Source organism: Ceratotherium simum, chromosome 12 (genome assembly GCF_057802395.1).
Source record: "Ceratotherium simum simum isolate JZ-2026a chromosome 12, ASM5780239v1, whole genome shotgun sequence".
NCBI classification, from domain to species: Eukaryota; Metazoa; Chordata; class Mammalia; order Perissodactyla; family Rhinocerotidae; genus Ceratotherium; species Ceratotherium simum.
The window spans coordinates 18175504-18201044 of record NC_141911.1 but is presented as its reverse complement, the minus strand read 5'-3'; the positions used below and the strand labels follow the sequence as shown (position 1 = coordinate 18201044).

The window sequence follows — 25541 nt, the reverse complement described above, 5'->3', positions numbered from 1 at the left end:
AGATGAAAAATAATAAACTTTTAAAAGGTAATTTAGGTGATATTAGGGATAATGGAGATTTTCCTATCTCATCATTGCATGCTCAGCACTTCACAAACGCCTTTAGATAAAATAACATCATCATGTTATTTTCTACCCACCTAAATGGTTAGGACCATGTCTTCTCACTCTGTTGATGAGAATGTGCTACTAGAAGACTAGAAATCCTGTCAGTCAATATTTAATGAAGTGAACTTGCTTTGGCACAACTGGCTGCTCACAAAGCCGTATTAACTGCAGCTCAGTAGCCAGTGCTTCTATAGATGATTGCAAATTGATTAACAATTTGTTCCTGTGGCTCCTCAGGGAATCAAATTCATCTGGCGTGTCTGATCTATAATTAGTAGGGTTCATCTTTTTCAAACACGAGTATACCTCTCCTTCAGTCTTCAAGGATATTTTCCACATGATAAACTTTCAAGAATAATAGGCAGTAATGCCACAATAACACCTATCAATGCCTGAAGTACCAATGGTGGGAGAAAGAAGATCATAAGGATTCTTTGTGTTATGTGTCTAGGGATGAAGAAATGAGGCACTATTAAAGGGTGGTCTTATTATAGCATTATAATGGCATTTGACCAAGAGATCCAGAATTTACAAATCTTACCTTGGTCTAGCCATCCCACCTTCTGAGGGGTCCCCAAGAGAATCAATGCCCACAGGAAGCAATGTAATGTCTTATTATTGTGATAGGAGTGGCCCTAACCTCACTGTAGAGCTCTGATAAACTGTAGCAAACCATGTAGTGGTAGGGTCCTCTTTCCTACATAGACTGGGTGTAAGGAGTCTGAAATCACAGCAGACAGAAAAGCTACTCCATTTCCCTCATCCCAAACTTATCACCCAATGAGATGAAAGGCCAACGCACCCAACAATGCCAGAGGAAAAGGAGTCAGAGAATGCCCTCTTCATTATAAGCTCATTTAGACCCCAAGGAACCAATCCTCAAAAGCATGACCTAATCAGGGTGCTGGAATCTGACCAATTAACTCAGCATTCCTATTGCATTGAGTAAGAAACAGGTGAAGGAGGTGAGAAGACTTCCTCGCCATTGAGGCCAAAAATATGAATAGAGAAAACTATTGCTTCTACTTGATATCATGGTTAATTCTGGGGTCAGACCGTACACTCCATTAGCAGTGTCTGTTTTCAAATTGTCTAAAACGGTACCATAGTCTAGTCATGCTCATACCTAGCCAAGTGTTGGTTACAGATAACATTGTATTAACATTTCAGGTCTCCATACGCTGTGCTCTGGTATAAACAACACCTGAGAAATAAAGTATCATTCCCTATATTTTCTGATGTTTTTCTAATCAGGTGCTTCCTTTGTATCTTTTTCTGTATCATATACTTTCCATCAAAACAAATACAAATTGATCATGTGTTTATGTGCCAAATAATATGCTAGCTGTTGGAGATCTATAGATGCAGAGAAATGGTCCCTGCCCTTAATGAGCTTATAAACCGACATATAAATAACACAAGTGCTCTCTATAATTTCCTGTGTCTGGCTTCTTTCACTCAACAATATGCTTTTTGAGATTTACCCATATTGTTCCATGAATCAGCCATATTTTTTTAAATTGCTGTGTAATATTCCATTGTGTGGATATACCACAATTTATTTATTCATTCTATTGTTGATTTATATTTGGGTTCCCCTTCCCTCCTCTCCCCTCACCCTTTCTCCTTCCTTTCTACAGATTTTGGCTATTAAGAATAATGCTGCCATGAATAATCTTGTGCATGTCTTTTGCCACCAAACATAAGCACAAATCTGGATATTGCGTATATGCCCAGGAGTGGAACTTCTGGGCCATAGGGTTGGCATGTTTAGAAAAATATAGTCTATATGCAAAAGCATGTGTACGCAGGTAGACACATCATGGTGTGGTGGAAGTAGCAAATTGCAGACAGAAGACCACAGTGCTAGTCCTAACACAACCCTTAACTAACTTTGTGACCTTCAGGGAACCATTTTACCTCTCTTGATTGCAGCTTCCTCATCTATGAAATGAAAAAGTTGGAGCCAACGATCTTTTTGTCTCTTTCAGTTCTTCACAAGTATAATGCAGGATCTCACTTTAAACAGATAGAGTTCATTTTTCTATTTCATCTCTATTCCTCTAAATAGCCTGGTATATTTTTCCTGCATTTCATTTTTCCACATGGACAGTAATATTTGTTAGCAGGATGTTGCCATACTTTAAAATTACTTTAGACTTCTTCTGAAGCAGCACAGAGGTTAGTATTAAAAAATGTTATTTGCTGCCTTTATAAGTTACAAAGAAAATCATAAAGTTAAGACTTTGGTAAACTTTACCAATTAAGAAATTGGGCAGAAACTTAGAGAGACTTTTGTTGTAAGTGTAACTCAACCTTCAGTAACAACAGGAAAGCAAGGATCTGACAGCTTTTAATGGAATTTTGATAAAGTTCATTTTTGAATGTTTGAGCTCAGTCGTGTAGGCTTTCCATGACATTTATCTAGCATGATCTTTAAGTTTAGGAGTGCACTCATCACCTGCAAAATAAATTTGTATCCTAAAATACCTTCTTCCGAGCACTTAGGAAGGGTGAGACCTAGGTTGGATACAAGGTAAAATTCAGTACACTGGAGCCAACAGCAGGGACTGACAGGATTTGTTGATCTTAAAACTCTAATGTCTCCTCTTAAGAAACCCTAAAATTTAGAAAGAGAATTATCAGAAGTATAAATAAACATGAGAAAGGAAACACTGACAAAATAATAACAACAACAACAAAAAGGCAGTTTTAAAAATATCAAAATAATTTCTTATGCGTGGTTCTCCTCTTTGCTAAAGAAGACTTTGGCCTTTTTAAAAGACGAGACAAAGTTTTTTAAACAGAAAAAAATTTTAATGAGAATTAAGTTGAATAGTCACTATTTTGTATGAAGCTTTACAGATGAATCAGCCTCTAGTTTTTGAGCACTAGGGAATACAAATAGTAGGTTTGAGGAGAGGAACTTATTCTAAATCACAATCCATTAGAATGTCCCTGAACCCAATATTCTTTTGATAAAAGGCAAACAAAGACTTTTAAAAATATATTATGAAAGTAATATATGTTCATTATTTTTAAAAAAGGAAATAGTATAGAATATTATGAAGTAAATAAGTGAAAGGTCTCAGCCAGTTTCCCACATCTGTCTCCCCACAACCCACTTACCAGATATATCTCCATTTAACAGTTTAGAACACATTCTTCCATACATTTTCTATGTAGATGTTGTTAAATACCTATCTACTTTATTAATTTTTAACACAAATGAAACCAAGCAGTACATACTAGTCTCTCCCCTAACAGTATCTCATGACTATCTCTCCATGTCAATAGAGACAAGTTGACAGCATAGTATTCCACTGTACAGAGACGTCATCATTTAATATACCCTGGTATATTTGTGCAAGCATATCTGCAGGATAAACTCCTAAAACTGAAATTGTTGGATCAAAGTGTAAGCTTAAAACACTTTTTTGAAGGATATTGCCAAATTGCTCTCCAAAAAGGTGTCAAGTTTTCATCACCTCCAACAGTATATCAAAAAGTCCCTGTTTCCCCCCATTGTTTATAGTATTAGGTGTTATCAATCATTTTTTTAAATCTCCGTTAGTTGGAGAGTAAGAAACTATATGATATTGTTTTAATTTGTATTTCTCTATTAATGAGATTAAACATCCATTTTCTTTTTCTAAGATTTGCTTACTCCCACACTTTATCCATTTTCCTATTGGGTTATTGGTATTTTTCCTACAGATTTATGTGTTCTTTATATATTATGTAAATAATTTTTAATAGATAGGTATGTATGAATGTATGTGTATATATTCATCAAGTTATAAATATTGTCCCAATTTATTTTTTACCTTGATATATATTAAACATAAATTTTTATTTGATGTGCCAAGTTTATCAATCTTTTCCATTATGGCATCTCAACTTAGCATGCTTTAAAAATCTTCTTATTCCATAATTATATGCAAAAAGAAAGTCTAATTTTTTTCTAGGATTTTCATGGTTCCATCCTTTCTTTTTACATCTCAGTCTTTGAACCATGTGAACATGTGGTTTTGTATAAACAATAAGGTAGGGATAGTGCTTTGTTTTTTCCACATGGCTCAGCAGCTGTTCCATCACCATTTACCTAACAGTCTATCTTTTCCTCAGTGGTTTAAAATACCACCTTCATAAAGCCATGTTTTAAATGTAGTACTCCACCATTCTGCTGCATTGCTAGGTCCAACGTTACTTCCCTAGACAGTCAAACACTTGGGAAAAAAACCAGTGAATGAATGCTATGGGATGGACATTCATGCCATTTACCTCCTCTTAGCAGAAATGAAAATATTTGTCTCACATTATAGTCCTCTGCAAAATGTTTTTTACATAATGACAATGAGGAATTTGTATTTCCATTAGTCTTCTATTCTTTCATGCAATTTAGGTAACAAGTTTTTTGTTTTTGAATGATCCAGATAGAAAACCAAGCTCAGTCTTCATTAATAATACAAGACTCCCCCGACAGAAAAGGAATAATTAAAGATACTGAAGCGATTACTCAGGAGTCTTTTTAAATGGATCCAAAAGCCTCCCTCAGGTAGCAGCTCCATTTAGACCTCCATAAATATTTGCCGAATGAATAAAAATGTTGGTCTCTTAGAACTATCAAGGGAAGGGAGGGCTGCCTCAAGACCAGCACTGTCCAATTGAAGTATAATATGAGCCACATGTATAATTTTAAATTTTCTAATAGCCACATTTAAAAAGATAAAAAGAAACAGGTAAAATTAATTTTAATAATATATTTTATTTAACCCAGTATATCCAAGATATTATCACTTCAATATGTAATCAACAGAAAAAATTATTGAGATGGTTACATTCTTTTTTATTTTTGTACTGAGTCTTTGCAACCCAGTGTGCAATGTGGACTTACATCACATCTCAATCTGGACTAGCCACATTTCAAGTGCTCAACAGCCACACGTATTGGATAGCGTGGCTCTAGACCCTCAGGAGCTCAGGAGGGGAGTGGAGCTGCATCCAAGGTGGCCATCTCCCGAGGCTCATTAACCACACGAATTTGCTGAACAGAGAAAGGATGACTGAAACTACTCCCCTGACCTCCCACGGCCCACATTTCTGAAGCCTCCCGAGCCCTGAAGTAGTTTACTGGTAATGACAACAAGGTCACTCCTTTATGCGGTAGGACAGTGAGGACACACAGACTCATAATGCAACTCTCATGACATCCTGCCGAGGGAAAAGGATTTTCAAAGTAACTGCCTCACTGCCCTAGGTTAGGAAGATGAAACATCAGTTACTTAGCTCCTCACTTATTTTAATTATCTTCACCTCTGTTCGCCCCAGCTGTTACAAAATAAATAAACTAGAATTTTCTTTTTCAGGTGTCAATTTTGAAATATAAGGGACGAAGAGAGATTACACTTCACGGAAAGCCTAAGAAGAATTTTAGCTTAGGGAGCTGAATAAAGGATCATCAGAGAAAACCACAGGAAAAGCTCTGAACTTGAAGTGAAAGGTCTAGGTTGGAGTCAGGTCTCTGCCCTCACTGATTGAGTAATCTTGGGTGGACCATTTAAATTCCATGGCGTCAGTTTGTTTAGCTGTATAAAATGGGAAGGTAATGTCAATTCTGTATCTGCCAGGGAGCAATGAGTATGGGTTAAAGTGCTTTGTAATCTATAAAGTGCTATATGAATGTGAGTTATTCTCACCATTCACAGAAAAGTCCTAGTCCTTAACTTGTTTTGTTGCCTTGGGCAAATCGCTTTATCTTGTATGCGTCTCCAATTTCTCATATGTAACATGAAGTTGAACTTAATGATCTGTAAAGGTTTATGCCTATGCAAGGTACAAATACCTTTTCTCGACCCAAAACAAAAATATCCCATTCAAAATACTCAGAGGCAGAGACCTCTGTGTCAAGTTAGAGCCCTCAGGTCCACAGTGACAAGAATCAAACCTAATGGAGCCTTCCATCCAAATGTTTTTTGAGTGACTATTATCAGCCAGTCACAGCACGGGGTGGGGGAGAGAAGGAAACAGAGAAACATCCCCTCTGACGTGCGAGAAAAGAGGATCTAGGAAATAGTACCATGGGTTTCTAACATGACGGGTAGGAGGTGCAAATCCACGTGTCTGCAGAACTCGGGCAGGTGAGGTCAATGAATGAAGAAGGCTGGATAGAGACCAACAGGGAGTGGTGGACACTATGGTGAACTGGGGAGTGTCTGCTCTCTCAAAGGGCAGCTGCTTGCCTCTGTCAGCTCTTTTTTTTTTGAGGAAAGCCAGAAATTTAGGCCTATGTAAAATCTCCTGATTTTTTTCCATCTTAACAACTAATTAAAACAAAACCACTCTGCGAGCCAAGCATAAAAGTCACGTGGGGTCATACTAGTTGGCATTCTCCGACTTAGGGAGGAAAAAAGCAGAGAAGATAGCAGACGTAGGAGGAAAAGTGAAAGGCACGCAGAACTTCAGGCTACAGAAAGACCTGGCACGGTTTCCCAGACCAACCATCCAACCAATGCTCCAGAAATGAAAAAGGCAAAGAGTTTCAGGGAGATTAAGACTGGTGGTTGTGACGGTTAATTTTATGGGGAAAAAAAAGAAAAGAAAGAATAGTGGTAGATGTCACTGGGAGAATAAAACAAACAAGAGCTAAGGAAAGGCTGTTAGTCAGCAGCCAGGAGGGCACTTTCAGGGACTGGAAGAGCCAAAGGCTAACTGCAGGGAGTAAAAGCAGAGGCAGTGAGTGGGGGGAGCAATTCTTGTGAGAATTTTGGCAGAGACAGGAAGGAAAGAGATAGAACCATAACTTGAGAGGAGCACAGTCAAGGAATATAGTTTTGGGGCAGATAAATAGCTGATCAGTTTCCCACATTAAGGGGAGCCAGGGGAGAGCGAATAACTGAAATGCAAAACAGAAAAGACATACATGATGTGACCATGTTCCTGGAGGACGAAAGACCTGGCAGGAGGAGACGGCAACTGCAAAGGAAGAGAAGCACTCCATGTGCCAAGGTGAGAGAGAGACTGTGAACAGGGAATAGGCAGAAAGATTTAAAGAGAGAGGAAAGCTCTGTTCTGAAAATTACGATTCAAAAGATAGTAATACTTAATAATACAAGTAATCTCATACTTCTGAAGCAACAGATCTACAATCTAATCGTGGTGCTGAGGAGAGAAACCAGTGGATAATTTAAAAATTGGGCACTGGGGCTGGCCTGGTGGCATAGTGGTTGTGTTCACGTGCTCTGCTTCGGCAGCCTGGGGTTCGTGGGTTCGGTTCCTGGGTGCTGACCTATGCACTGCTTATCAAGCCATGCTGTGGCAGGGTTTCTACATATAAAATAGAGGAAGATGAGCACAGATGTTAGCTCAGGGCCAATCTTCCTCAGCAAAAAGAAGAGGACTGGCAACAGAGCTCAAGGCTAATCTTGCTCACCAAAAAAAAAAAAAAAAAAAAAATGGGGCTCAGTTCAGTTCATTGTGCTTATTGGATCTGACAACACACTAGGTTTTGTGAATGTTTCTATTTGGTATTTGTTCACCAAATACTCGGCCTAAGTATGAAATGTCTATAAACCAAAGACACATTCCAATGACACTTTATTTTCAAGGACCTCATTACCAGATGTAGGAATACTATAGAATATACATATATCTTAGGAGGTTAAGGATATGGAATTGTCATTAAAATCTATGTAAAAGTTTGTCAGCATGAAATGACACACGGACAGACATTCCACAGTGATGTGTAATCAGGTAATAAACCATTGAACGAATATTTCTCCTGCCCTGGTACCTAAAGTGTGTGTGTGCCTGTGTGTGTGTGCCTGTGCATGTGTGCGTCTGTGGTGTATATAGGGAGTGGAGAGGAGGGTGATCACCAAGAAGGAATCTGGCACAGAAGGAGAATACTGAGAATATTGACCACCATGACTTTGCACTTTCGTTTAAGATTTTCCTTCTTCTCCGCATATAGAGAAATTTTTCCCCATACAAATGTGAAGCCTAATAGGTACATTGCCACTTAACTCTATTATAAAAGGCTACGTTGTTTTACAACACTTGGGAATAGTTTTCATGAAACACATTCTATTTCATTATAGAGAAGCTTGTTCCCCATTGGTTTAATAATCAAGATGCTTCTATTCATGTCATTTATATGCCACATATACATACAAATGCACAGAATAGTACAGAACATTTACTTAGTCTTTTTCAGGACACAAGACACGACTTAACACTTGGTTAATTAAAATTTTCTTCTTAAAGCCTTAGTTACTAGCAAAATTTAGGAGGTATATAGCAATGTAATAAAATTTTTAAATAACAAATAATAAAACTTAATTGACCTTAAAATATTATGGTTTTAATTAATTTGTGATTTTTCTCTTAAAAAAGGCAATCTCAGATATTTGAAATTGTTGAATAATTAACCGTTTCTGAAAAATTAACTTTTTAAGTGCTAGAACCTGAAAAGTTGTCATTATTCTTGATGAAAAATCAAAATATCTTCTACACTTCTTAAGCGAAGCTTGATAATAATAGTGATTCACCAACGTTAGGAACACTATCATCACATGTACTTGGAGGCTGGTGCAGGGCAGGAGTCTCGGGCAGCAGTGGACTGCTGGATAAAGACCACACTTCACTTCTCAATTACTGGCTGTGTGTCCCTAAACAAGACACTTAACTTGTTTAAAAAATGGAAGAAAGAATTAACTAAATTATGGTTTAGCTACTAGAATGTTTATTATGTAGTCCTAAAAACTGATGGTTAGTAGTCCTATAATTATGTAGAGAAAGGCAAAATCATGTGTGTAGGATCATTAAAGCATAAGGAAAAAGAATGGAAGGATATTTACCAAAATTATATATGATGGGACTAACGGTTACTTGTTTCCTTTCCAACTTTTCTAGAATGTGATTATATTATAGAAATAAAATCATTAAAAATATTATATATGTAAGAAAATATTCTATATGTGGCTCTCAAGGAACACAGGAAAATATTAAATCATCTACACACATAACTATATTCTTAGCATGTGCCAGGTCTATAAGAATGGTACAAACTGAGTATTGCAGAAGTTCAAAGCAAGGAGAAGGTTATTTTGTTTTGCTTCTGCGTAGGAGAATTAGGAAAGAAAGGCTTCATGAGAAATGATAGTCTTCATTTGGACATTGAAGAAAGGGTGAGCTTTCTGCAGATATACAAACAAAGAAACATCTCAGATGAGCTGTAAAGGTAGCAATTCCAAGGTATGTTTTCCAGCTCTAATGATCATTAGACCACTTAGCTAGGGCCCTGGGTATGTGTAGGGGAATATGACCAAGCTAAAGAATTTGAGGATTCCTTGAGGAATCATTGTGGACATTAGACACCATTTTGTCATTATCCTCACCCTCTGATTAAGACTCTATGGGAGACCTACATTTTTATCTTCTATAAAACTACCCAGAGTACCGGAAACTGTCCATTCATGCAGTGAGAACTCAATAAACATTAACCTGATCTTTAGAATCTCAGCTCCCTAAACGTTTTCCTAATGGAAAACAAAAGGAAACTCTTAAATTAGAAAGAGGCTGCTGAATAATAGATGGAGTGTAAACTGCCCTAAATAAAGTTTCTTACCTAATTTCAAGACTCCTTTTCAGATGGAGTCTAGTCAAGTTGCTTCTAGCCATATGTACTAAGCAGTTGTTCTGGGAGTCCAGAAGACACCTGCCTTTGCCCTTAGAAATTCAGAAGCCAGCGCTCATTTTTCCTTCTACCATTGTGGCCGAACAGAAGGCAACAATTACTTGTATCAAGCTGATAACATTCAGAAAATATGAAAACCCGCACCATGGGAGAGAGCCCACTGTGCTGGAAAAAAAAAAAAAAAAAAAAAGCTACTCAACAGCAGATCCAATGTATTCAGTCAATCCGAATTAAAGATGCAAGTATGATGCTAAGCAACAGAGTAATTCTCCCTTACTGATTTCTCACCAATATCTCTAAATTTCATTTATAAAAATTAATTTACTTCAGAATTGAAGGAGAAAGTTCAGTGTGGTAAGCAACACAGTAATTCTGCCTTTCTGACTTTCCAACAATTTCTCTAAATTTCTTTTAAAAAATTCATTTACTTTAGAATTGAAGGGGAAATTTGGATGCTAAGCAATATAGTAATTCTTTCCAACTTCCCCCAAATTTTTCTACATTTCATTTATAAAAAATTATTTCAATCAATTGAACACTTCACTTTTTAATTTTAAGGGAAAAGAATACATCCCCAAATACAAATGATAGAATATCTTTTTATACTGTTCAATCAACTCTCTCTGATTAGTAAATCAAGCACTATTATTTTGGTCTTCTGCTCTCATTAGTCTCTAGAGCAAAGGCTTTAAGTTAAGAAATAAAGTTAACATTGCTATTCTTAGCTCCTCCAAGGGTCATCTTGGTGACTTCAAACTATGTACCTAAACCTCCACTTCTTATTCCTTGGAACACAGACATCTCCCAATTCCCTGCCTCTGTAGGTGAGGAAGCTAGCACTTCCACCGTGAGGCCACTAGTGCTCTCTGAGGCCCACATACATGATTTTCCATTGCTAAGGCCGATAATACTTCATTCTATTCCCTAGCCATAGAAATACCTCTCAATATTTGCCTATGGATTGATTCTAAAAGTTGAAAATAATAAACAACACTTTGTCAAACTGTACATTTGAAATATGTGCAGTTTCTTATATGTCACTTATAACTCAAGAAAGCTATTTTAAAAAATGAGGATCTTTGACAATAAGGCCACCCTACCTCTGCTCAAAGTAAGCCAAAGGAATAATCTCAAGCAGGTGAAAATTCATTTCAGAAAGTATGGGAGAGTCTTCTCTACATTAGAGATAAATAATCAGTAGAGGTTCCAAGATCTAATCCACAGAGCATGGCTACCATTATTTAGTCTGGAAAAATGCTAAATGAGGCATAACCAAATACTCGCCCAGCCTCATTTCAAAAAAAAAAAAAGGATCTCACTAAGGTCACACAACAGACCTTCTGGCTCTGAGGAATGTAACTTCCTGATACAACATCAAGATAAACCAAAGGTAAAATACCGTGTATGCCTAGGTAGTAAATGAGGGAGTATTAGCTGAAAAATGTAAAAGTTGGCAACATCTAAAAACCAGTTCGATTTTGGTTTAGAACCTTTTGTTCTGAAGGTTCTTATGTTGCTCATTCATTTATTCCACCAGTATTTACTGAGAGACTACTACAGGCAGGACCTCAGGGGATAGAGACAAACCAGAAAGACAAAGTACTGGCCCTTGGGAGCTCATATTCTAATGGAAACAGGGAGGATTGGGAGACAGGAACCACATCAACAAATAATTTATAGTTAGAGAGAGTAAAAAGTGCTATGAAAGAATAATAACAACAATGGTGATAATAATCATAGCCATCATTTACACAGCTCTTACTAGCTGCCAGACACTGTTCTTAAGTATTACTGGAATTAACTCACCCTGTGAAGCCATTCTATTATTTTACAAACGAGGAGACAAGGTCCAAAGTCACTCAGACAATTAGTGGTAGAGCCAAGAATTGAATCCCGGCCATCTGGGTTCAGAGTCCCAGCTTTTCCCCACTGTCACATCACTGTGTGTGTGTGTGTGTGTGTGTGTGTGTGTGTGTGTGTGTGTGTGTGTGTGTGTGTGTGTGTTTCTGGTGGTAACTAAAGAGTAAGAATAGTTGTCTATCAGGCCATACCTACTTCATGCCATCTGTACAAAAGGAATGTTTATTTTTATATTATATCTATAGCAGAGGAGCAAGTAGCTAAATAATTATTTTTGTTGTTTAAAAAACTGGGCAAGTGATATTTCAAATGAATGACTAGGGATCAAAATAAAATGATAAACTTAAGAAAAATTTATAGTTCACCATAAGCCTACACTACAAAATAGTGTTTGAAAACGTCCAAAATCCCACATTTAGCACTTACTTCATTCAAACTTTTTGCTTGCTAAGAATTAAGTCATCCTTGTCCAAATGACTGCTAAACTTGAGTGAGTCAGCTCCAAATTTATGAGGTTGTTAAAATCTTCCATTCTATTTTGTAGAAGACTGGTATTTTTGAACAAAGAAAGAAGCAAGCTACTGATTTCTTTTTTAAACTGCATTCAGTCCTTGACAAATATACTTTTATATATATCCTGACATAGTGTCTTCAAGAATTCCCTGGATTTCCCCCAAGAAACTCCTACCCCTCACTACCATCCAGCTCACTCAAGTCTAGGAGAATCCTGTCTAAATAGAATAGAATCCACAAACTCTCCAGCTCAACTAGAGAGGGGTCTGATGAGAGACTCTCCAGAGGGGAAAAGTAAATGCGATCAAAGCAAGACAATCCTAATACTAAGAGCTTAAACAAAGACTCCAAGGGACAGAATTCAAGGCTACTTATACAGCCATTCTTTCCCCTACTCACTCTCACCAACCAGAGAATCTCCCCTATTCAAATGTAAAGGAATTTTGTACTTTAATAAGAGGTCAGGGGCCGGCCCGTGGCATAGCAGTTAAGTGCACACGCTCCGTTGCTGGCAGCCCAGGTTTGGATCCCAGGGGCGCACCAATGCACTGCCTTGTCAGGCCGTGCTGTGGCAGCGTCCCACATAAGGTGAAGGAAGATGGGCACAGATGTTAGCCCAGGGCCAGTCTTCCTCAGCAAAAAAAGAGGAGGATTGGCATGGATGTTAGCTCAGGACTGATCTTCCTCACAATAAAAAAAATAAATAAATAAGAGGTCATTTGTTTGCAAGTACTATACACCATCACCATTTTATCACCTTATTCTAGTACAGGTGGAGATTGTAGTTCACAGTTATGGGATGTTGAGGGAGAAGAGAAAGGATAACTGAAGACAAGAAGGGAGGACAAACTATTCCAGCAGCATTTCACACTATCTCAATCCTCCCATTCAATTCTCTCTTTACCCACCTCTAACACTCAGCTCCTTTCAATTTACCCCAACCCCTAATTCCACAGCCGAACCATTGACCCCAGAGATTCTACTCACAACCCTACCCCCAAGCTCATCTTGTTTAGAGTTTCTGCCACAACCAAGTTCCTTGGGAATTTCCATTACCAAAGCCAACCAGTAGGAGTGTAGGGGGAGTTCTAGCTCCTGCTGACAGGCCTGTGGCAAAGATGTCACTCTGGAGACTTGGAATTCAATTCTGAGCTCATTTCCCTCATTATACGTGGCGGTGCGACACTTTTATTTGATCATTCTTATATTCTGGCATACTCTAGGTCACGGTCTTATCTGAGCTCCAAACCACTATGCATAAGACATAGCAGTGCCAGATCCGTTGAGATATGTTATCACATTCGATCTCAAAACATGTGGAGGGTAACAGTTTTTGGCAGCACTGTGAAAAAAGCAAAAGCCCTAACATGGACGGAGACTTAAATGTATGTTTACAAGATATAAGAAAATGATTTACACATGAATGTTTGTAACGCAGCCTGTTTCTTCATTGGGGACAGTAGGGGCCCTGAGTGGTTTACAGAGCAAGAGAAAGACTATATTCAGGAAAAAGGCCTTGATTCATATAGTTGGCTTTATCTGATGCAACTGCCTTGTAAGACAGTCTATACTTTATTTAAATAGTTGAATGCTGGTAGGTTGCTACTAAAATCTGCCTCCCCTTTCTTCCTCTAAAGGCTAAACCAGGCATCACTAATACCCAGATGCTCTGCCCCTACGAGAAACGTCAATCTGATGGCCGGACATGAGAGAAATGTTCATAGTCTCCCAGAGATAGACAATTTGTTTACCTCGTCTCAACTGGCAAAATTCTGGTTCAAATGAGGAAAATACTCATTTGAAAGAAAAGAGTCAGAAGAATGAATATATTTTGCATTTTGGCAGAAGTTTATCTTTCCAACTTAAGTCAGAGTAAATAATCCTAATGACTTGAGTGACTCTAAGTGACTCTGGATTTGCCATGGGTGCATCTTTTATGCCTGTCTGCGTAATTCTACACTTGCCCAATAACAAAAGTATAGCAATCCTTTTTCATGCTTCACAAACCAAGTATTGGCATGTAATATTGATAACACCTAACAAGTAAAGACAGGCTTTGATGACTAATCTTTTGCTTACCCACGCTCTTCAGTGTAACTATTCAAATACTTGGAAAAGCTTGTAATTTTCCATGAACCACAGTCAGAACGTATAAATAATGTACAGGAAGGATTGCCTGAGAGTTAAGAATTTTTTTCTGTTATTTACTTTCAAAAGAGGAAAAATATTTCAATAAACAGGAACATCTGAAGAGTATGGATAAAATTCAAGGCTCGTACATGGTTTGAATTACTTTTCCATGGATATACGGTAGTCAAACTGATTTTTTATAAAAACTTTGGCAATCTCACTGTCTATGGAGGAAACTGAGTGCCGGCTACAATGACACAATTTGTCATTTTAGTTTTCAGAATCATGCCAAAACAAATGCCTCAGATAAAAAGATGGGAAAATAAGCGATGGTGGTTTTTCTTTTTTACATGCTTTGGCATGGCAAAACAAGAGCTGGCAAAAGATACATGCTTTAATGTCTTAAACAACAGAATTGCTTTCAATTCCCCAAACAGTCTGTGCTCTCTCTTACTTTTTGCCTTTCACACATGCTAGTCTTCCTGCATAGATGTTCTTTCTGACATAAAACGCACCTCTTCCATTTCTCTTGGTTAACCCCTATTTATCCAACACATAGATATCCACTAAGACCCCACTTCTTCCCAGAAGCCTCCAGTGACCTCAGCTGACCTTGCAGGGTTGCTTGGGCTGTGTATCATTCTTTGAAAATGCCTTCAATTTTGTTTTCAGCAAGAAATTCTTATGACTAAATTACATGAAAGTTTATGATATATGATGTAATGAAGGCCTATTGCAAATTGTAACCTCCTAGTTCATTTTTGTGTTATTCTTTAAAATAACAGAATCACGTTACTTTATACATATTCTCTAAAAAGACTTCACTGAGGCAGGTTGGCCATAACCTTTCTGAGTAAAGCTAATTAAAAACGGGGAGGGAGGGCTAAGTAGTTGCCGGGTTGGGATGGAGGGAGATTCATTCATTTATTTAATGTTTATTGGAGGCCTACTCTGTGAATTACTATTGCAGTTCTGATGATGTGGCAGATAATGAAAAAAATAAGTAAATAAACAGATATACTCATCTCCCACCTTACTCAGGAACTTTATCAACCAGCAGATCCCAAAGTTAGCAAATGGAATAGAACACCTGGAAATAGTACAGGTACTGATAGGAAGAATACAGTAACATTTAATAAGACACAGGAATACTTCAAGCAGGGGGACAAAGTAAAGAGTTTCACACTTTTCAGTCTTTAGTAATCGAAGGACAGGATGAAGGAATTCTTCCTAATCCATCCAATGATCTGGAACAGGGCATTCTTTGTACTTTGTGTTTGAGAACTTTTTTTTTTCCAAGAGGCTAGGTTTTTGTCCCCCTCACCACCAGTTTTATTGAGATATAATTGATATAACTGAGATATAACATTGTATTAGTTTAAGGTGTACAACATAATGATTTGATGTATGTATATATTGCAAAATGGTTGTGAGAACTTCTTAATACTCAAATTGCATAATTAAGATTTATTTACTAAGCTGAAGACTAACATGACTGAAGTTTCCACAGAATAAGTTACCTCAACATATGAAATTGGAAATATTCCTATTTTGTCTGCCAGCATTCCTTCAGCCCAGTTTTCATCCACTCTGCGGATCACAGTCAGAACATCATCCTGAAAGAACAACAAACATTAGTCTACCTGATCCCATTAAGCTTGTGACTTAATTTTTCTTTTCAGTAAAGACACTCAAGTTTTAAGAGCACATGAATAAAAACGATATGGCACATCTTTAGTATATGAATCCAACGCTTTCAAGAATTAAACAGTAACTATCAGTCAACCTGCTGTCTTTTCAGACAGTGGTAAAACTATGAACTCTCTCTATACAACGAGTTGGCTGCTTATTTTGTTTAGATCCATGAATTGCAACCTCAAATGCTACCCATCCCAGCCTCTTGAACTTTTGTTTTAGATTAGTTCTCAATCTCTTCTCCCTTTCTCTCTGATAATACACCAAATGCCCATTTAAGGGCATATCCTACTGATTTCTTTACAAAAAACACAGTATGCTGCTTAAAATTTCAAAGCATTTTATCAATTTAATAGATAGATTCCTGTGTGCTTTTCAGCAAAGACATTTACATATAAAATAAGCAAGTAATGATGTTTCATTTTGTTATTCATAATTCAGTGAATTAAAATCCCTGAGTGGCACAAAGACCCTGTAAAGTAGTTTAGAATTAAATTTAGGCCCTAAACATGAAAATGATACCACCTAGAGCAGCAACCAAAATTATCTTTCATGTAAGAACAGTTTATGCAGAAAATTACTTTGTGACTTTAAGAAGAACTTCCAGATATTTTTAGAAGCACAGTGAGATAGCTCACATAAAAATATTGTATCTTTTTGCAAAAGGAAATACAAGCCATATTCCCATGCATCCAGGTACAGAGGAAGAGCTGGCAAATGGAAAACCATCTCATTGTAACTTTACCTTTGCAAACGGAAGGCAATCTTTGTCTGCCTCCTTGTCTTTCACTTCAAAGTCATAAAGTGCTTTGCACTGAGGTGGGGGCTGAGGTAACGGTTTGATAATCTGCACAAAGTTGGTGGGGAAAAAGCCATGGATCCCGTTGACTTCCCCATGGTACCAATTTTCATCCACTTGTCGCCGCAAAATGATGATGTCACCTTTGCTGAACTTAAGGTCTCCGGGCTCTTTCCCTTCGTAGTTGTATAATGCTTTGGCACATGGTAACTGAGGTATACCCTGAAGGAAAAAAGATGAGTTTTAGAGACAGAATGGTCCAAAAATGTCTGAAAATTTAACTGTATTGTCATTGTTTTTAAGTCAAGGTCATATCACCACTTTGCCCTAGGAAGAAAATCTCACATAAAAAACTATGTATGTGTGTCACTAAGAAACAGCAAACACAAACAAATGTCACAGTGGATCATCCATGCACCCTCTGCAATTGAGCCTTCTATTCCCAAGTTTAATTTAGCAGGGGATTTTGCCTTGTTCGGGGGTTTTAGTACATGGAAGTACAACAACTGAGTTTGGCTCCCTGGTGTAAAATCAAAAAATCATAACAAAATGAATTTCCGATATTAACTACTTTATTCAGCAGGAAAATTGATAAAAACTGAGAAAAAAATTTAAACAGAAGCACAATTCATTAATCTACTAACTACTTTTAAGCTTGATTGATAAGAAGCAGAGTTTGGCTTTTGGGCAAAACTTTTCCTACTGCTTTTAATGTGGGCAGTAGTTCTTATTCTTTCATGAACTCAACAAGTATTTATTGAGGGTCTACTATGTGCCAGGGTCTGACACAACAACAGTGAGTAAGACAGTCACAGTCACTGCCCTCTCAGGGTTTATCATCTGTAATCATAGAAACATATGCTCTTTTACAATTTGCATAGGAGCATTTGACTTCGCTTCTTTCCTGGTTAGAGAGCACTGTTAGGCTGATATGCGAACAGATGAGGCACTAAATGTTACTGCATTGCATTGTGGTTTTAAATGACAGGTTTAAAAATGTGTGTGTAGCCCTAAGGCAATCTAATTATCAAATGGGTTAAATATGATACTTCCTGGTGGCATGAGGTACCCATTCTTGAGCATCAGTTTTCATTTTAAGATCTCTGGGCTCTCTGGGACACTGCTGCCTATCACTGACTCAGAGAATAAATGGCAAATCAAACATACCTATAGTAATTCACTGAATGAGATTATTGGGCTCCTGATCTTCATGTACTTAAATAATTTATTCATTCATCCAGAAAACATTTATTGAGCTTTTACTTTTTTTTCTTTTTGGTGAGGAAGATTAGCCCTGAGCTATCATCCATTGCCAATTCTCCTCTTTCTTCTGAGGAAGATTGGCCCTGAGCTAACAGCTGTGCCCATCTCCCTCTATTTTGTATGTGGGACGCCTGCCACAGCACAGCTTGAGAAGCAGTGCGTAGGTCCATGCCCGGGATCTGAATCTGCAAACCCCGGGCTGCCAAAGCAGAGCAAGCAAACTTGACCACTACGCCACTTTTACTTTTTATCAGGCAATGTGCTAGTGCTGAGCATTTAAAGAGGAATAGGGTACAGTTCTTATCATTAAGGAATAAAATATTAGAAATCATTATAATACAGTGTAGCGAATGCAATGATAGAGATATGATAGAGGAGTAGAGAGCATAGGTCTCTGGGTTTCATGGGTGGGAAAATGAAACACTTCCTGGAGGAAGCAACACATGAGCCAAGTCTTAAAGAATACATAGGAGTTAGCCAGACAAAGCTGGAGTGGAAGAATGAAAGAGAAAAGTAAGGGCATTCCAGGCAGAGAAGATAGCACCAGCAAAGACATGGAGCATGTTGTGCAGAGGGACTGGGGTTTTATAAAGAATGCAGTGTTCCTTGAGAGGAATTATGGAACATAAAGTGTAAGAGAGGTAGGCAGAGGCTAGCCCATGAGGGTCTTTAATGACATGTTAAAGAGTTGCAATTGCTGTGTCCTTCAGGCAATGATAAGCCACTCATGGGTTTGCAGTACAGATGGCAATAGTCAGAACCATGTGTCAGACAGATGAGTCTGGCAGTAGGGTGGAAAATGGACAGGAAGTGGGCGGGCAGGCGGACAGCTATGTGCAAAGCACAGGCCTAAACTAGTTGAAATTTTTTTTTTAAGTTTAATTTTTCTAATGAAAAAGAACAACAGAGAGCATTACTCATATTACTGCCCTCTCCCTGCCTCCCCTCTCCCCAAAAAAGTGAATCAAAGTTTTATACTCTTGACGGCAACAGAACTTCATAATATAGTTTTTAAAAATTAGTTTGGTTTCTAGACAGAGATTTAGAGTCTGGTCTACTCATAAGTCAAACTTTTTTTGTTAAATATTTTTGTTTGGCTTAAGAGGAAGAGCCAATTCTTGGCTCTCAAAATGCTACTGGCAGTCATCTTGGCTTGGCTTCGTCCACGTGATGCTGTGTTTGGTTAATCAGAGCTGCTCTAGAGGCCAATATCCTGGGAAGACAGGAGTTGAGCCTTCCAGAAGTCCTGAAACCCTCACGTGCCCTCTGACTTTTGGACCCTGCCTTAAGATCCTGCCTCTAATGGCATGACTCCTGTTACCCAGTCTTGACTTAATCTTGTAAACAATTCTGTGCCCTTTGCTTTCCCCAGAAGGGAAATGCCCATCAGGAACTCTGGTGCTTCACAATCCTGTGAACTTTGGTCATATTCCATTCTGTGTCCAACTTTGTGGAAGGATTCTAATTTTTGTCTACCCTCACAGAGATGCCTCACTACATTCTCTACTATGTATTTCTTGAAGTCTGGTTATCACAGTTTAACAATATTTCCCAAGATAGGTTTGAGGAAATAAACACAGCAATAAATGTTACTATGAGAGAGAAAGAGTGATGAAGCCAGAGACAGAGAACCCACAAGTAGTGTGGTAAACCAATTCTTGGAACACAGATGATAGGACCATAGTCAGGCAGGATAGGGTAAGGGGTGGAAGCACAGACTCCAAAACCAGAATGCCTGGGTTTGAATCCCAGCTCAGCCACTTATTAGCTGTGTGATCTTGAGCAGGCTAACCTCTCCGTGCCTCAATTTCTTCATCTTGGTTGTTGTTCGGATTTAGTGAATTAATGTATGTAAACCACTCCAAATGGCCCAGCAGGTAGGAAGTGCTACATGCATGGACTATCATCATCATCATCACTGCCCAGTATGAAAAGCATGTCACCAGTGAAACACAGCACCTGAAAATGTATTTGTCTCTATGTAGCTGGATGCTTTTCCTGTTGGATGAATTCACATAGCAATTACATTTTTAACACACATTCACTGTATAACAATGCAAAGAATGTTCCTCCTAGGAAGTGTTCGGGATTTCGAAATGTGCGTTTCTGAAGCACACATTTGTTTTTTAAGTGGAATCCATTCATCTTCTGGTTGAACAGAAGAAACTACAAATTCCCTGACATGCACCATTTAATAGGGGATGGCATTTGAGATGTGGCTGTAGTTCATCTTGACAGGGCTAATGTAAGGCACTGGAAGCCTGCATGAATTAACTGAAAATCCTATTACAAACTCTGTGACAAATAACTCTATTCACAATTATGGCCTGTTGTCTTGATTTTTTCCCCACCTCAATTTGCTCTGTTTGGCCCACTCTGTCCAAATCCAAGACAGCCAAATCCATGCACCAAGATACAGATTTAGCACTCTTAGAAACCATTCTGAACTGCTCCTTGAAAAGATCTATAAAGTTCCAAACAACCCACAGTATGGTTCTTTTGTGATATGCTGATGTGGGAACTGAAGGAATTTATTTCTTTACAGATCACTGCTACACACCAGTAGCCTAACGAACTTATTAACTTTTCCACCAAAGCAAATCTATTAAGTGTTCCTAAAATCATCAAACATTCTTACCAAAATGAGTGGCAAGAATACAACATATAACGGTGATATAAATTATGGTTAGCCCAGTTACATCCCTGTGACTGCAACCTAAAATTCATTAATTCACATTGAGTTGCTAAATCTTGACTGCTAATGTTATTTCAATGACCAATAACCACAGGGAAAGAATCATAAAGCTTATGGCAATCTAACCCACAAGGAGACATTAGTGCATCTGGCTGTGTTTTTCTATGGTGTTCTTTTTCAATTAAATTCTAAGAGGCTAAAAAGCCAGTTTGTGTCAAGTTTCTCCAAAGAAGGTTTCCCACATTAAATAAAATGAATTCTACTCTGATTTCAAATCAAGCAAAGTTCAGTGATCTTTAAAAGACTTATTCCCACACAGCCTGCAGATGATTAAGGATAAACGGTTAAACGACTTGGAAGAGCAATAAAAGAATGCCTTTTCCTTTTGCAATATCTGAAGGATAAAGCCAAAACAATTGGTTTGATAGCCTAGGACTACTCCTGTGGGTAAAATACGTCTGGAGCCCACGGAGGCCCTGCCTTCTCATTCATCTCCTTGGAAAGGTCTGGGAGTCATGTCATCACCCGGGCCCTCTGCCCTCCGTGTCTTCGGCAGGCTTTCCAAACTGCTGCCTTTCTTCTGTATCCTCTCATCAGGCCAAGGCCCCCGAGGATCCGCAGAGCTTACATTTCACTTGGCTACACATAAAAGGGAGGCTCAAAGGGAGAAAAAGCCAGAGAGAAACCGACTCTGCAGTCTAACCTTGGGTTTGCAGTTGTCACTCACGCCAACCAGCTTTATCAAAAACCTTGGCAATTTAGACAGGTGAAATATTATAACGATTCTTAATCTAAAATACATTTCAATAAACAGTGACTATTTTGCTCATATAAAAAAAGAATAAATATTACAGTGGGCTAGTTTTACTTTTCAAATAATTTTTGATTCTATGTTACATATACAGGTATTTTATATGACATTAAAATCCTCATGAGACCTACACACAAATATTTTTGATTAAATGCTTTACTCTCCATTTCTTTACCATCAAGTGTATTCCAACGTATCTGGCAAAGTACTACTTGATGATCTAGCTGAGATTCTAACAGGTAAATAAAACATTCACTGCCAATTTATTTTATAGACTCTAAATGCCAATGCTCAGATATATATGCAAGACAGCCTCTTTAAATTCAAATTCCTTCATGCATTTCTTACTGCTTCATAAAGTAAAAAAGATCCAATGACCTACTAAAAAGAATATCTAAAAGATACTCTTGTCATGGGAACAGCAATAAAATGGGTACAATCTAATAATTTAGTTATATCTAAATTGGCAGAAATGTTGGCTGATTCCAACTTGACTTTCAAAAACTTTCCAGGAAGAACTGAGGCACAAAGAAATCATACTAATGGGAAGTACCGCACACAGAGTAACAAGTAGCAAAATGGGCTGAGGAAAGAATTTTTTTAAATGTCCTTTGTACAACAAAATACATGTTGGCTTTTCTCTACAAAGTGAAATATCTATCAGGACATAATAATAGTATTTCATAAAAATGTTGATTCTTTAATAGTTAATAAGTCTTAAGTATTGTTCTCAAGATGTCTAGGTTGGATTACCACTCAAATATTATTTGACCCTCACTTGAAATGTTTCACTTTCAATCTAACAAACATCCAGGATGAATATTACAAGTTATTTTTCCAAAGCAATATCAGAACAGACTGAGAATCTCATAATCCCACAAAAGTTCATCTTTTTATTTGTTCTTTCCTTTAATATTTATTTGTCAACAGCACAGTGCTGGGGCATTTTTATCTGATGTTCACTTTCTTAAGCTTCCAACTTCCATCTACCCCAAATTTGCCACATAAAATTTTCTCTCAGACTAACTTTAACCCTATTTACCAGCACTTTGAGGACGGCAGTCGCTTCATTCACATTTATTCGTTTTTGTCCTTATTCTGCTAGCCCACTGTCCCCTTCTCTTGCCTACTCATTTCCCTCAGCTCTCTCTTAAGTAGACCCTTCCCAGCCTGGCAACCTTCCTCCTCTACTCCAGACCTGGTTCCAGTTCCTCCCTGCCTCAAGCAAGTGGGCTGCCCAAGCCCCGGCTCTGCACTGCCTTGGTGCATTCGGCGCCTGCTCACACTCCGTACACTACCCGCTCCCCTGTGCACGCTCAGCACCTGCTCACACTCCGTACACTACCCGCTCCCCTGTGCACGCTCACCGCCTGCTCACACTCCGTACACTACCCGCTCCCCTGTGCACGCTCACCGCCTGCTCACACTCCGTACACTACCCGCTCCCCTGTGCACGCTCAGCTCCTGCTCACACTCCGTACACTACCCGCTGCCCTCTGCACGTTCAGCGCCTGCTCACACTTCACATGCTCTCTATCCACTCCCCTCTGCACACTCAGCTCCTGCAATCCTATCCTCCAATGCTCATGGAGTTTCTACGCCAACTTGTGACCAAATAGCAATCAGCCAGCTATAGTTTTCAGCCTTACTGTTTTAGTGGTATTCATGGTTTAGGGAAGGGATAGAGGTAGAAATAAAAACTAGGGGTGAAAGGACAGCAAACAAAGCAGCTGCTTTCTTACCCATTTCCCTGGACTGCACTCACAGCTACTTTAATCAAATAACACGTAATTAGTTACTTAATCAATACTTGATCAAATACACAACCAAATGTAAATACCTAACAGTTAGTTGAGGTCAAAAGATTATGTTCAAACATTCAGAGAGAAAATGAAGAGCAGAATTTTCCAAACTTAAGAAAAAATGATAGGAGACTCTGTTTTTTTTTAGGAACTGCAATGTAGAGAACAAATAAATGCATCTACATGGGGTGGAATTAGGCCCACCCCCTTGTTCCCCTCTCCTACTTGTCTAGGAGAACCTGAGGGGGCAACTAGGGGCACAGTTTGAACGGCAATCTTGTAGGGGAAGAAGTGGACTAAGGGGCATTGTTTAGGAAATACCTATATTTAGGGGATAAAAAACTCCTAAGAACTAGAGCAGTAGGAAGAGAACCATAGTAGCAAGAATAATTCTTGAAGCATGGTCTTATCCACATCACCTATATCTTTATAAATCTGGAGATGACTCCCAATTACCTCTTCAATCAAATTAATGTTGTAAATTGTGAGGTTTATGGCCCTCCATTTGGACTGACCATTCCACTTCATATTTTCCACCCTCAGCAAACAAACCAGTCTGCTGTCATCACCTCCAGCCCCAAACATGCCATTCCTCCTTGCTATTGGCTGCATGTTTGTGTCCCCCCAAAATTAATATGTTGAAATCCTAACCCCCAAAGGTGATGGTATTAGGAGGTGAGGCCTTTAGGAGGTGCTTAGGTCATGAGGGTGGAGCCCTCATGAACGGGATCAGTGCTCTTATAAAAGAGACCCACAGAGCTCCCTCGCCCCTTCCACCCTGTGAGGATACAGTGAGATGGAGCCAGCTGTGAACCAGGAAGAGGGCCTCCACCAGACTGACCATGCTGGTGGCTTGATCTTGGACTTCCCAGCCTCCAGAACTGTGAGAAATAATTTCTGTTGTTTATAATCCACCCAGTCTGTGGTTTTTTTTATAGCAGCCCAAACAGACTAATATACTCCTCCACTAAAATTCATCAAGAGCAGCCCATCTCCCTCCACTATCCTACCTTGAGAGTCCCCAGCTCTTATATATGTATCATTGTACAACTGCAGTTGACAACTGCACTGTATTTCTTTCACTTACATTTTTTTTTTTTTATCTACCTAGGGTGATGGCTTCTGTTGTTTGGAATCAGATGTAAATAAGACCAAGATCAGAGACTGATTCAATAGGACAGACTCTGTTTCCCAGATGTAATGCCCACTTCTTCTTCAGGACCCAGCGCAGGCCTCCTTAGGAAAGATTCTCCCAACCTTCCCCCACCCAAGTCTGGAGAAGGTGTTGCCTTATGCACACCCAGAGTATCTCATGCATAATGTTGTTATGGCCTTCACCCCACTCAGTTTACAACCTGCTTCCCCTACTAGACCGTAACCCCGAGGAGATCTGGGACTATGTATTATCCATCTTTTATCATGAGCATCTACCTCAGTGTCAGCGAATAAATTCTTTGCTGGATGAATGAGTGAAAAAAATGAATATTATCTCTAGTGGGCTGAGTGGTAAGGTGTGGATAGCTAAGTGAAAAAATACCATTTCCAAAGGAAAAGCAACTTAAAAGACAATTCTTTGGATAGCCAGGCTCACCAGCTTTAAATATATTGCACAATATAGGCACTCACGTATTTATGTGCCTCTGGTACTCCTCGTGAACGGCAGACTGTTAGCCTATCTTTTTGAAACCGTCCTTAGGGCCGGCCCCGTGGCTTAACGGTTAAGGGCGTGCGCTCGGCTGCCGGCGGCCCGGGTTCGGATCCCGGGTGTGAACCCACGCACCGTTCCTCCAGCCATGCTGAGGCCATGTCCCACATACAGCAACTAGAAGGATGTGCAGCTATGACAGACAACTATCTACTGGGGCTTTGGGGGAAAAATAAATAAATATAATCTTAAAAAAAAAAGTCTCAAAAAAAAAAAAAAAAAGAAACCTTCCTTAGTGGTTCCTGTGGTACCCAGCACATGGTGGGCACTCAACACTGAGACATGCAGGAGCAGGAACCCTGAAGGAGGACTTTCATTCTCCATTCCCCAAGGATGCTGCGAAACCTGGGGCACACGAAGGTACTATAGAGAAACCTGGGGAAATGAGAGCTAGTACTGCTGACTGGTGTCCACTTCAACGTGCTCTGGAAACAACTAAAAACACGATATGTTCTGGAAACGG

At 38.8% G+C, this 25541-nt stretch overlaps 1 protein-coding gene across 5 annotated transcripts in view; it reads right to left on the bottom strand.

The window, feature by feature from the left end:
* Window positions 1–25541, bottom strand: part of SH3RF1 (SH3 domain containing ring finger 1) — a 156374-nt gene that overhangs the window by 41140 nt on the left and 89693 nt on the right. For all 5 annotated transcript variants that reach the window (XM_087437437.1, XM_087437438.1, XM_004433481.2 and 2 more), the window contains 2 exons: window positions 16749–17024; window positions 15829–15924 (listed from right to left, as the gene is read on the bottom strand). In XM_087437437.1, coding sequence (XP_087293563.1) covers window positions 15829–15924; window positions 16749–17024 — 372 coding nt within the window. The remainder of the gene's footprint in view (window positions 1–15828; window positions 15925–16748; window positions 17025–25541) is intronic.